This window comes from Ostrinia furnacalis, unplaced genomic scaffold (genome assembly GCF_004193835.3).
Source record: "Ostrinia furnacalis isolate ACB-3 unplaced genomic scaffold, ASM419383v2 OfSCF1376, whole genome shotgun sequence".
NCBI classification, from domain to species: Eukaryota; Metazoa; Arthropoda; class Insecta; order Lepidoptera; family Crambidae; genus Ostrinia; species Ostrinia furnacalis.
Window position 1 is genome coordinate 490,409 of NW_021131615.1, and position 13,067 is coordinate 503,475.

Below are 13,067 nucleotides of genomic sequence, written 5' to 3' on the forward strand. Positions count from 1 at the left end.
AGGGCTCTAGGGACTACAAACGAAGCCAGAAATATAGCTTGGTTATGAGATAAGTTATGAGTGACCAATATACCTACTATCTATACCGTATGTAATCCTGTCTCACTCTATAATATTATTATGTGGCCGCCTGAATAAACTTGAGTGAAAAAGTGTTTCCACTGTCTCAATTGCATAAAAAGCTCCAAAAAATCATTTAATTCAGTTTCCATTCTGCCGAATAGGCGTGATTGACAATATAACTGTCACCTAACACTTAGGCGGCCGAAAATCGGGCCCCTGTTTTAAAGTGATCCCATAAGGCCTAAGGTGTCCCTTATGTGTTGGTGAAAACGAAATTCCTGTTAGGTATTACCTAATATTACATAAAGGTCGCTTTAAAATTAGGGATTGATGGTGAAAACGGGCATTAGTCTCCTTTAGTGCAGGAGCACGATCCTCTCTAATTAACCAGAGGCAAGTTGAGGGTTGGGCCTACATTCCCCACACTGACCAGATGGGTTGGGCAAGCAAGGGTTTGAGGCGATAAGATGCAACCTTGAATCAAGAAATTTTTCACAGGTTGTTCTATTTTGGCTGTGACCACAAGTAGGTCAATCGCACCGGCCTGCCTTTTAATCAATCCAAATCGGATAGACTGGACAGTAACAGTTGTTCAGACCGCTGTCTTGAATTTCTAAATTAAGGGAGCAACGATCTTTTGAATCATTTATAGCGTTGCTGTTAGATACTGACCTTAGAAGTCAATCAAAGGTATTTAAAATGGTACTGAAGAAGGCACATAGCTTGTAGAAACGATGGCCGTTGGGGCAGAAAAGTTCTCGAGTGGCAACCGCGGGCCGGAAGACGTAGCGTGGGCAGGCCTTCCACTAGATGGACCGACGATTTGGTGAAGGTCGTGGGATGAGCCTGGATGCAGGCAGCGCAGGACCAGTCGTTTAACACCTCTCTTTTTCCGCCGAGCGTTAAAAACTAAAATGGCTTTCCAATGAGAATACATAAAGATATTCTTTCAACAATCATCATCATTTCAGCCATTAGAAGTTCAATGCTGAACATAGACCTTTCTCAATGATTTCCTTAATGACCGAATGATTTCTTTCAATGACACACTGAAATTATTTGGGCGTAAACATTACTTCCACACTTCAGAAACATGTCACCAGTCACCGGGTTATTTTTTCAAAGCTCTACCAAAAAGCTTATTAATAGTTGGAGTTATTGGAAGCGTAAGAAGTTCGCCATCGATAATTCACGGCACGTAGTTGTAGACGCGTGATTGCGGTGGCGACAAAGGATAGAGGCGAGTCTTCAGTGGTAGCGGATATCTTTCTAATAAAGCGCCACGCCTTAGCGTAGTACACCTAAAACAACTGGACCTCCTCCAGTCAAGAAGAGCAAGAACCTGTTTATCACCAGGACCTCAAGAATAGTCGCAGTAACTGGATCGCGTTGCGCGAGTTCGCGCACTCCTGGCACACAATCAGGCGAAGTTATGAGAAGAAGTGATGACATTTATCAACGATAGCAGCCCGACGCGAAGTACCGTATTTGTGGTGTCAAGCTCCAGAAGATGGAGAATTGACTATGAGAAGGGACATGGAACAGAGAAGTTTGTAGGGAGTCAAGCAAAGCGCCCGGGGAAAAGAGCCCAGAGCAAGTATCCGCGCGCTCTCCGAGATTCGGTTCGTACGCCGTGAGGCAGGAAGAACCATTGGTGGTGGTGGGATATTATGGACCTCCTCCAGTTGACTGAGGGTCCCCTCGAAGCCGGAGTTGCAGACGAATATCCAAGTTAGAACAATAAATCGCGGCAGCATTTCAGTGGGCTGTATACAACAAAAATGGTGAATGAGAGGCACTTATTATCTTCTGGTGCTCGATAATTATGTTGACCCCAGAAGACTTATCCGTGTGGTAGCGGGTACGGGACTATTCCCACCTCTCGTTCCCACCGCTGCAACTTCTGTGTAGTCAGGATCTACAGCACGGGACTATTCCCACCTCTTGTTACCAACGTTGCAACTCCTAATATGTAGCCAATAAAAGCTTGGCCGCCAATAAAAGCCCAATCAGTGAAGGTCAAGTTTGTCTCGGGAGAAAGTTTAAATGTCATTGGACCCGCAACGAAATTAATTAGAAGAACATAGGATGAGTTTGAAGTACAGGATCAATTTCCCTATCGTCACTAGAGCCTAGTGCAAAGCGGATGACAGGTGACAAACAAGCAAGGAGGTAGTGGATATTGGAACAGCGATTTAAAATCATCATCATCTGGTGATTTAGTCTTCATTGCAGGAGGAGGAGCACGACCCTATCTGATTTATTAGAGGCAAATGGAGGAATGTAACATTCTCTAGAGATCTGCGAGCAAAATCTAGATCCAGTTGTAGATTATTCCGTAACTCACAACTGCTGCGTAGTTGTGATTGCGACAAAAAGTAAAGGCGTGTCCTCAGTATCAATAAGAGGAAAACGATAAAATATCAAATATGATTTACAAAATTATTGATATTGAATAAAATACTGGTTTGCAATAAAAAATGGGTCACGGGAATCGCGATGCGTGAGATTGTCACTAAGGGCGCCTTCAAAATAAGACGTGAGGAAGCGCTGCAGTGTCATCACTGTGGCGTCTTATCGCGCCACTACCAATTTTTATACAATTTCTAGGAGCGCAACAGCTGCACGTCCTTGTCACTGTGTCACTTAGGCTGAGTTGTACCACCTAACTTTGACCGTAACTTTAACGTTATCCGGTGTTTTTGTATTAAGTTTAATGACAGATTTTTAACGTTTGTCAAAGTTAAAGTAAAATGGTGCAACCCAGCCTCAGATAGTGGCGCTGCAACTGCGCTCATACATAGTAATTGTATGATTAAAATATAGGTACTGTGGCGCTATTGCAGTGCTGCTTCCCCACATCTCTAATTTGAAGGCGCACTTAGTTCATTTTTCTTCTTAATGTTTTATTTGCGTAATTTAATACTAGATAATTGTACTTTCACAATAATACAGCAAAATGGAATTCGCAGTGTTCCCGATGACACCAAAAACCATTCTCGCACCAGCACGCACGTTTGCGGCGAGCGCATTTCAGCGCGGCCGCAGCCGTGTGGCGAGCGCTCGACCGCTGCCCGCAGGTAGTTTGGGAAATGTGACGTTTTGGCTAACACTTCTAGTGAATATAGACTACTAGAAAAGCTATTTAGAACAAACGTAACTTAACCTTACACAAACCCAATCGAATCACGTAAACAAAAAATATTTTGTTTTGCTATGAACAAAGTAAGACATCTATCATTCATCAAAAGAGCTATAATATTGCTAAAATTACTTAGGTACGGGATTACCTATGCCTAAACCTGTTTTATGAAGTACTGTGGCCTAATTCACGTATTTTTACAGTCAAGATCTCGTTGACGTTCAGAAGTCGTCCTATTGAAAAACAGTAGGTACTAAGTCCGTATTCACAAGGGTCATTTTGATAGAACGATTACTCGATAGGATCGCAACTCAGTGTTTTGTAGTCGTTGAAGTTTTGTTACGTGAATAAGGCTAGAACCTAATTACTCGATAAAGAAGCTATTCAAAACCAATTTATCCCCACACTTTTGTCATAGACAATGGTCTATCCAGACGCAAAATGGCCGACAATCAATCCATTGTCTATAAAGAATATCTATCGACCCCCGATGATCGCACAAAGCGATTAATGTACCGTACGCACCTGTTCGCGATCGCTCTCGACTGAACGAACACTGCGGCTATAATTTCGAGTGATTTCAATATTCGGACCCGTCGAAAGTTGAATTGGCGTTGAAATAATGGATGAATAGCGCTTTTTAATATAAAAAGTTCACAAATTTTTTTAGGAAAGTTCCAGTGTCTTTTTCATACCTGTAGAAAGATTATCTAATCATGCAATATCTGGATGTCGATTCGATAGAGCTTCATACAATATGTGGGTATTTCTCATCGCCACGTTTCTCATCGTCACCTTCGTGGCGAATTTTATTTCTAACTTATTTCAACTTTTTGTAAACAAAAATTGTAGCGCTTGATGTGAAGATTGTATTCTCAGTAAATCAGTCAAATAGTGAGTCTCGTTTGGAAGATTTAACGTTTTGAATTTTTCGATGCCACGAAAGTGATTCTGTACTTCACAGCAATATTTTTTTCAAACTTTACTACTGTAAATGACTCTTAAGTGTAATGACTGTTAAGACTCTGACTTTACTACTGTAAATGACGTATATTTTGTCTTTTTTTCATAGATAAATTTATAGCAATAACATAATATAAATAGGAGGGGAGGATGTTGGGAACCGATAGGTGGACCAACCTCTTTTTTATATTATCTATGTTTTTATATTTTTTTTAATTATTTTTGATACCTTTTGTTTAGTTTGAGTTTATGTTTTTGATAGCCGTTGTGGGCATTTTTGCAGAAATACATCTTCATTTTAAAACGAAGGATTTTCTTATTTCCGCTCGCCCGAGCGGTTGTCCGCCACATAGTTAAATACAAGATAAAATTTTACCGATTAGGTCACCTACTAAGTTACAAGATTCTACGCAATTGGTTTTAAGGGTGTCACTGGTGTCATTCTGAAATGCTAAAGAAGCAAAAAACGGATTATCAGTACCTCAATAAAAAAGAACTCTAACTGATTATCAGTCCCTCAACAAAAATATATTTTTTATTTAGGCCATAGGGCCTCGTATTTTTGTTGTACAAATTTTACTTCAAACTTCAGATTAAATTTATCTTACAAACAGATACAGAGTCACATATACAGACATACATACAGTCATACAGACAGACAACAAAAATACGAGGCCCTTATTTATTTATTGATGTACTGATCTCTACTTTACCACGTATAATTTATTAGTTATATATTGTAAAAAATTAAACACCAGTCACTATATTTTAAAATAAACCAAAGCAAGAAATCACTTTCGTGGCCTAAAATCACCTTCGTGTATAAAACACCACGAAGGTGATGCCACGAAGGTGACGAAAATTTTAGTTTTTTATGAATTATCCTTAAATTTGAATTTAACGGTTCAAGTCGAATACTACACAAATAAGTCTAACATGTTAAGTTTTCAATGGCAAAGTTTCAATTAAATTGTTTAAATTTTAGAGGTAGAAAATATTGTTCAAGCAAGCGACGGTATGTCTATGGACAATCACAAAAAGCTACGTATTTTTTTCGCGGAGCGACGATCGACCTATCTCACCTCCCCAATGGTCGAAGCGTGACTGACGTTAACCGAATAGAACACTGTGATTGGTTCCTGGTGTTCGGTTTAACGGCAATCTTGTATTATTACTCAAAATTTTAGGTACCTAAAATCGTGTGACCAACGTATTTCGCTTTCTCAATTCAAAATAATTATAAGAAGATATTTTTTTGACTATTGTGTGGAAAGTATATTTAATTACGATGATTTTAGTATATGCTACACACAAATTGAATGAAAATTGTGAATGCAGTAACCAAATGTTTCATTGCAACCGAAGGTGTGACACGATGAGAACGCCAAAAATGACCCCGTTTTTTATCGTTTCATGCGATTATTTCGTATTATTTTTGCTTCTATTACGATAAAATTTATTTTGAATGTAGCTAAATAGATATTTTATCATCTGATTTCAAAGGTATTGTTCTAACTTATACCGTTTATGAACTATTATTGTGTGACCATCAAATTTGAGTGTAAATGAGAAGTACCCATGTAGGTGTAGTAGGTATTGATACCTTATTTAGGAGATTTTTGGTACATAATTACAAAGTTTATTTACAATAGTATGTCACCTAGCTGAGTAGATATTATTTCTTTTTTACAATAAAAACAGACTGTTTCATTTTCATCATCATTTCAGCTACAGGACATCCACTTTTAAACACAGGCCTCCCCCAATGACTTCCACATCGCCCGGTTGGCAGCGGCCTGCATCCAGCGCCTTCCTGCTACCTTTATAGGATCGTCATATTCTGTTTCATTTTGAGTATTAAAAATTCCGTTTGTTGAGTTCGTGTTTATAAAATAACACTATTTAAAACTGCTTTATATGACACAGTGTGGCTTGTATAATAAATGACTTTCGATTCAATGAACGTAGGTACGTTTGTGTTAATATGGATCCAAACAAAAGTTATTTATTCCGTTCTAATACTAGTCTACGAAGTCCAAAACAAATAGTCATATTTCTGTCGCCACCTCATAACTATTCATGAGGCCATACAAACCGATATTATAGTAGTTTACAAGCACAAATCACAAACGTGAGGTAAACAAACATTAATCTGATTATGGATATTTGGAGGAAAAAGGTTCCGTATGAAAAAGTTTGGAAAACTACACTGAATTACGTAGAAAATAGGAAATGTGAGATTATAAAGCCTGGATGCGGCAGCATAGGACTGATTTGAAAATTATAAATAACTTGAAAAATCGAACTGCCTAAGGCATAGGACTGGTTATAATGGAAATCTTTAGGTCGAAAAAAAGAAGAAAAAGAAAGAAGAAAGTTCTTCTGTGTTCTCCGACAATCGCTTTGTAGCACTTCTTTTTCATATCCCTTATGAGTAAACGCTGATCAAATCTAAAGAATTCTTTATTTCAGCAATAGGAAATTCACAGCTGAAGACCTCTCCCAATGATTTTCAGATTGGGCGGGAGGGAGCGGCCTGCATCCAATAGCTTCCTACAACCTTTGGTTTCCAATCAAAACTCCGCACTGAAGCTGAGCGGAGAGGTGTTGTGGAAATAACGAAATCTCATTGGTTCTTCAAGCACATCTTCTTTCCCCTAAGCTTTGGCGGAATCCGGGCCTTACTGAATAAAGAAGTTTCAAAATTTTACTAAGAAAGAATCTTGAGTGACCCTGGCAGAAAATTAAAAAATACTAGATTTTTAAAAATTGGGTCTGTCAATAGCACTAGACCAGGGGGGTGAGTCACTGTTTGTACGCCGATAGAGTGGTGTGAAGTCACTGTTCAAATGGCGCCAAATATTTGTTATGCTAACTTTAGGGCCCTGTAACTTCTTTATTTATTGGTTTTACTTATATTTTACTATAGAAAAAAATTTGACGTCATAATTAGGTCTACGTTTCATGATTTCCACACTGATCCCCAAAGTAAAATATCATCAGCACGAAGGCAATTCAGCTGTAAATTGTCGAAGTACGAAAGTTACAAGTCACTATCTGATCGTTTTTATGACATTCGCGAAGTGTCATTATGCTTGCTTTGGAAAATGACATGTTATTATTTGGCACTCAGAATGTGGTTAGGCATTAGATTGAATGTGACGAAGTAAATGAGTTTGTGTAATGGAATGAGAAATACCTATACAGTTCCAATATGAATATAATTTCAACAGAAAGGTTATACCAGTAAGGATACAAAATTTGGAAAGTTTGGATTTTAATAAAGGTAAAGGTACGTAGAATAGGTAAACTTCTGTCCGTCATTGGACGGTAAGGTTGCTCTAAAAATGGGTACATCTATTTATAGAGAGAGAGAGAGGATAGTACTCGATTTTGTATTACATAGGTGTAACGCAAGGATCGATACTAGGCCTCATGCATGTTCTTAAAACGGTTATTATTAAAGATTTACTTGACTCTGCTTTTGATCTCGTTTTATTGCGAAAAAGAATCCTGCTATATTAGGAGCACCGCAAGAGTCTATACTACACTTGCGAGCAAAAGTATGGAATCACTTACATGAAGTTGTTTCCACGCGATCTTGTGTACTAACCAATTTGTTAGTAACAAAAAAAATAGCACCATTTTAAAGATTAAACTTTTAGCTTTAAATTGATACCAAATTCATTTAAATCACACCAGTATTTAAAAAGATATCCCGGCTGATGTGAAGAAGTAAGGAAAAAGACATGTATCAACTGTTTGATACGTCGCGAGTTGCGGCCTATTTACCCCCCATAAAAGCAAGTGTTTTCGGATTTTTGCTTTCACACGTTGATCCATACACATCTCCGCTTCTTTTGACACTTTACCTGGGATTCTACACCTTCAGAAGCAGCACAAATCGTTGCACTATTGCAAGAAGGGCTCAGCCAGCGGGCTGTCACACGTCAGCTCCACATAAGCCAGTCCTGGGTTTCGAAAGTTTTAAGACGCTTTCGGGAGTCTGGTGGCTTTATCCCGAGACCAAGTTCTGAACATTGCCGGTGCACATCGCAGAGGGAAAACCGTTTTTTCATGTCAACTTCTCTACGAAATCGTCATTTGACTGGTATCGACGTCCAGCAAGAGCTCAGAAATGTTCGTAGGATAGCTGTTAGCAAGTGGACAGTTCGTCTAAGATATAAACAATAGAATTTGACTCCAAAAAGGCCTGCCACAGGCTTGAAACTGACGGCAGGTCACCGATAAGCACGCTTTCAATTTGCTCCTACACATCTCGATGGGAAGTCGAGCAAGCCACCCCCATAAGCCAATGTTTTAGCGAACCAGCACTGCACAAATCGCTCCCCAGGCCGTCTATAGACCCGACCTCTTCGACTGCTGCACTGCAAAAACAGTCTGCATTCATCGGAAAACAAAACTCGCCTCCATTACTCGCCTTCCGAATGCGAGCTAATTGAAAGCGTGCTTGTCGGTGACCTGCCGTCAGTTTCCAGCCTGTGGCAGGCCTTTTTGGAGTCAAATTTTATTGCTCATATCTTAGACGAACTGTCCACTCGCTAACAGCTATCCTATGAACATTTCTGAGCTCTTGCTGGACGTCGATGCCAGTCAAATAACGATTTCATAGAGAGGTTGACATGAAAAAACGGTCATCCCTCTGCGATGTGCACCGGCGCTGTTCAGAACTTGGTCTCGGGATAAAGCCACCAGTCTCCCAAAAGCGCCTTAAAACTTTCCAAACCCAGGACTGGCTTATGTGGGGCTGACGTGCGACAGCCCGCTGGCTGAGCCCTTCTTGCAACAGTGCAACGATTTGTGCTGCTTCTGTAGGTGTAGAATCCCAGGTAAAGTGTCAAAAGAAGCCGAGATGTGTATGGATCAACGTGTGAACGCAAAAATCCGAAAATACGTGCTTTTATAGGGGGTAAATAGGCCGCAACTCGCGACGTATTAAACAGTTGGTACATCCCTTTTTTCTTACTTCTTCACATCAGCCGGGATATCTTTTTAAATACCGGTGTGATTTAAATGAATTTGGTATCAATTTAAAGTTAAAAGTTTAATCTTTAAAATGGTGCTACTTTTTTTGTTACTAACAAATTCGTTAGTACACAAGATCGCGTGGAAACAACTTCATGTAAGTGATTCCATACTTTTGCTCGCGAGTGTAGGTCTTATTTTCTAAGTATTTACCATTTTTATGTCCGTAGTACCCCGTCCCGGAGGAGGACCCACTGCCTGTAGAGGAGCCCTGCGGAGGCCTGCCCTCCTCGTCGACCTCTAGCGGCAAGGTCGGCTCCATGTTCTCACAACACGTCACTTTGACATCACTTTGACACTTGTTATTTGACACTTCACTTCACTGGTACCTGGAAAGAAGAAATTATTTTATGAGATATTGTTTCAATTATTTATTTGTGAGTTATAAGAATTTTTCATCAAGCAACAGTTCTGGGAAAATTTTAATTTGCGAAAGATTTAAATTGAATTTTCCGGGAATAGGACGATCGTAGCGCTTTACAATCAATTTGCATGAATATTGTTCTACTTTTTGTGTTTTATTATACAAGTTTTTGCCTGCGGCTTTTCCAGCGTGACAGAAAAACTGACTTACTTAAATTGACACTTATCTTTGTAATTTGGTCAATTAAGATTGATAGAACACACTATGTACTTAAACCTATACCACAAGAAACGAAAAAAAAAGAATACAAAGTTTAGGCACACCTAACTTATTCTGACGTAGGTAGCCATTATTACTGCAATTTATCAAATTCCGTTCCATAGTTTTTGCGTAACTAGTAACAAACATCCATCATTGGTTCTTAGACGGTCTATCACCAAGAAGCGATCTCTTCCAAACAAACTGAAAATGACTATGCATAATAAACATTTTTTTAAAAGAATACCTCCCTACATCTTTTTAACTCAAAATGCTCAACCTATCCCACACACCCTGTATTAATATTCAAGTTACTTTGAACCAGAACAAGGGAAATTTAATTCCTATTTATCTGAAAAGCGAAAATAGAAAAAGGCTTTTGAATTTCGCTCGTAAAAATTTATGTTGATGATAGACTGGAACCCTTCTTAAAGAAAGATTGTTTATTTTACGTTCGCTTCTAAATTACAATAAACTCCGAAGAAAAATGACGGACACGGGAAAGCTCTTTAGTGTTTATTATTCATTTTAATACAGGGTGGTTGAAGGGCGTAACTAACTGTTAAAAATATTGTTATTACTTTTCAGTACCTAGAAATCTTACCGTGCAAAAACAAATAATATAACTATAGGTCTAGCGTATAACTCAGTCAGTACCTCAGGTTGTTTTTTTTTTAATCTCCAGCCGTAATTACCGGAGTTTGGTTTTTTTAAGGTAATACAATTTAAATATGCAGACAAATTAATGTATATTTTAGAGAGTGCTGGTAACTTCTCGCCAATGTATACGAGCAAACTTGTAGGCTCCATACTTTACACACATTTATGTACAAGGTTTAAAATTTACAAAATAAGTAAAATAATATTTTTAAAGTAGTTTATTTTTCTTTTTTTGCATTTTTTTTTGTTTTAATATTTAATATCTTAATAAATTTCAATATGATAGAAATCTTTATGTACCTATATATATTTATGCTCTACTATTTTTTTCCTTTAAGTACTATTGTATTCTTTTAAATTATTTACAATATATTTACACAGTTCTATGAATGATTGGATGGTGCTTTCCCTCTTTGACAGGTCCAATATTTCAAAACATTGACATATTATGATGTGTCAGAGTATACAAATCTGAAGTACTTCTGAAATCTCCATGACGTTTAATGTCTCAGAACACCCTCCCATACCTCAGGTACTGACTCTGTTTAGCGTTAGTAGACCTAAAACTACATTTTGACTGAAGCTCGTTAATATGAGTTTAGTAAAAGATGGTTGGCTTATTAACTACTTATTCAAAATAATGTTAATAAATAAGCTTTTGGGAACTTTAAGCTGACACACTATTTTTACTTAAACAAATTCCCGTTTACAAATTTTACACGTGATTTACCCTTTTACCGATCGTGTACCTACTCGGAGATAATATTATTCAGCCCTATTTCGCCTTTTCCCTCGCATTTGGTTTTAGAATTTAGGCCTTGGATTAGGGGCTCTAATGCGCAGGTCAGCTGGTTTGCGGGTCTCCAAACCACAAATGTTCGGAATTCGCTGGCATTGGACACCCTTATTTTGTAAGCTAACCCTGTATAAACAAGATGACATTTCACTAACCTTTCCAAAATCCAACCGCCGAATTTTGTTCAAAAATCATGAAACGAAACTACAAACAAAAACCTCCTTTATTCTTTAATTCGGCTAACAACTCGTCGCACTGGCCACTTTCAACACTCGATAATTCGAAATTTAAAAAACATCGCACTCCTGTCATCGCTTTCACAATCCGAGGAACATTCAAAAAGCCCGCGTTAATTTGCGAAACGCGTTCTATATTCAAATTGGGAATGGACGCGCCGCGTTCGAATATTAAAACTGTTGTTTTCGTTGCGCGCCGTGCAATACTGACTGCGTTTAGTTCCTTGGCCACTATTTTTACAGATGTCCGAATAGGCCGGGAGCACAGATAATAAATTTAACTCAAATGGCGACTGTCGGGTAAACCCTATTTATAGGACAGTCGTTAGAACGATAAACTCTACTGGTTAATAAAACACACGCATAAAATATACTAACGAGATTATGATTTACGAATTATATCTAACTAGCTTTTGTCCGCGGCTTCACCCGTGTGCAATTTAGTTTGTCACAGATCGTCATAAATTATAGTCTATATGTTATTCTGGGTTATAAAGAATAATACTGTAAAGTTTCATCAAAATCCATTCAGTAGTTTTTGCGTGAAAGAGTAACAAACATCCATCCAGACATCCAAACTTTCGAATTTATAATATTAGTAGGATTTTGAAGTACATTAATTTCATTTACGATTCATCTCGTCGTAAATATAAAAAATGAAACGTCAGAACAATATTTCTTGGAGGATGAAAGAAAAATCAGCAAGAACCAAAGAAAGTCTTTTAGAAAAGTTATAATGATCTTGTTTACCGCAAAAACCGATTAAGTAATCATTACGATTTCTGGGGAAAATAAAAAGAGAAAAATGTCGCTAGGGTGTAGGGACAATGTAATAAAATTGTACGAAGAGTTTATTGGTGGATGCGCATTTTACAAACGTACCTAGATGAAAGTTGTTTTACTTGTGCTTTTGTTTTTTTTTCTTTTACACCTCAGTGCAATAAATATGTTAAAATTAGTTATGTACTTACTTCAATGATTTATTTCTTCATAGGCCCAAATTCTAAAGAGGAGTACCTAGTACTTTAGTATAACAAAAGCCATTATTTTCTTTAGTCTCATTTTCATTTCTCTTATTAATCTTCCAAAATATGATTAAAATTTAATGCGATTATGCGATACAGCTTATTTTTGCTACATCTACATTTTCCCTCCAAGAAAATAACAAACAACAATACGATATAAACTTCTAATTGAAAATGGATATGCAATTAAAAGTTTCCAACGCACCCTGTCCCCAGGCCTATATTGGCAAGGATCCCGCTCTCAGCCAAGTCGTTATTTTCCCTAATTCTTTTATTATCGTGCGTAGATCATATTCCGACGGCGGACGACTCAGTTATTATTATCCGGAACGTTTGTGCAGAACGTCTCGCAATCGGCAATTCGGCTGGAATTCGTGACATTCCTATCACTAATGTTCTGTCAAGAGTACAACAGTTTTTAATGGTCAGGAATGTTATGTTCTGTCAAGAGTACATCAACAGTTTTTAATGGACAAGAATTTTATGTTCTGTCAAGAGTACTTCAAGATTTTTT

General features: G+C 37.9%; 1 protein-coding gene across 3 annotated transcripts in view; it reads right to left on the reverse strand.

Moving 5' to 3' along the window:
• Positions 1 to 9,543, reverse strand: part of LOC114352475 (KH domain-containing, RNA-binding, signal transduction-associated protein 2) — a 128,935-nt gene extending 119,392 nt beyond the window's left edge. For all 3 annotated transcript variants that reach the window (XM_028304089.1, XM_028304086.1, XM_028304088.1), the window contains exon 1: positions 9,368 to 9,543. In XM_028304089.1, the coding sequence (XP_028159890.1) occupies positions 9,368 to 9,476 (109 nt within the window). In that variant the 5' untranslated portion in view covers positions 9,477 to 9,543. The remainder of the gene's footprint in view (positions 1 to 9,367) is intronic.
• Positions 9,544 to 13,067: the final 3,524 nt, after the last annotated feature.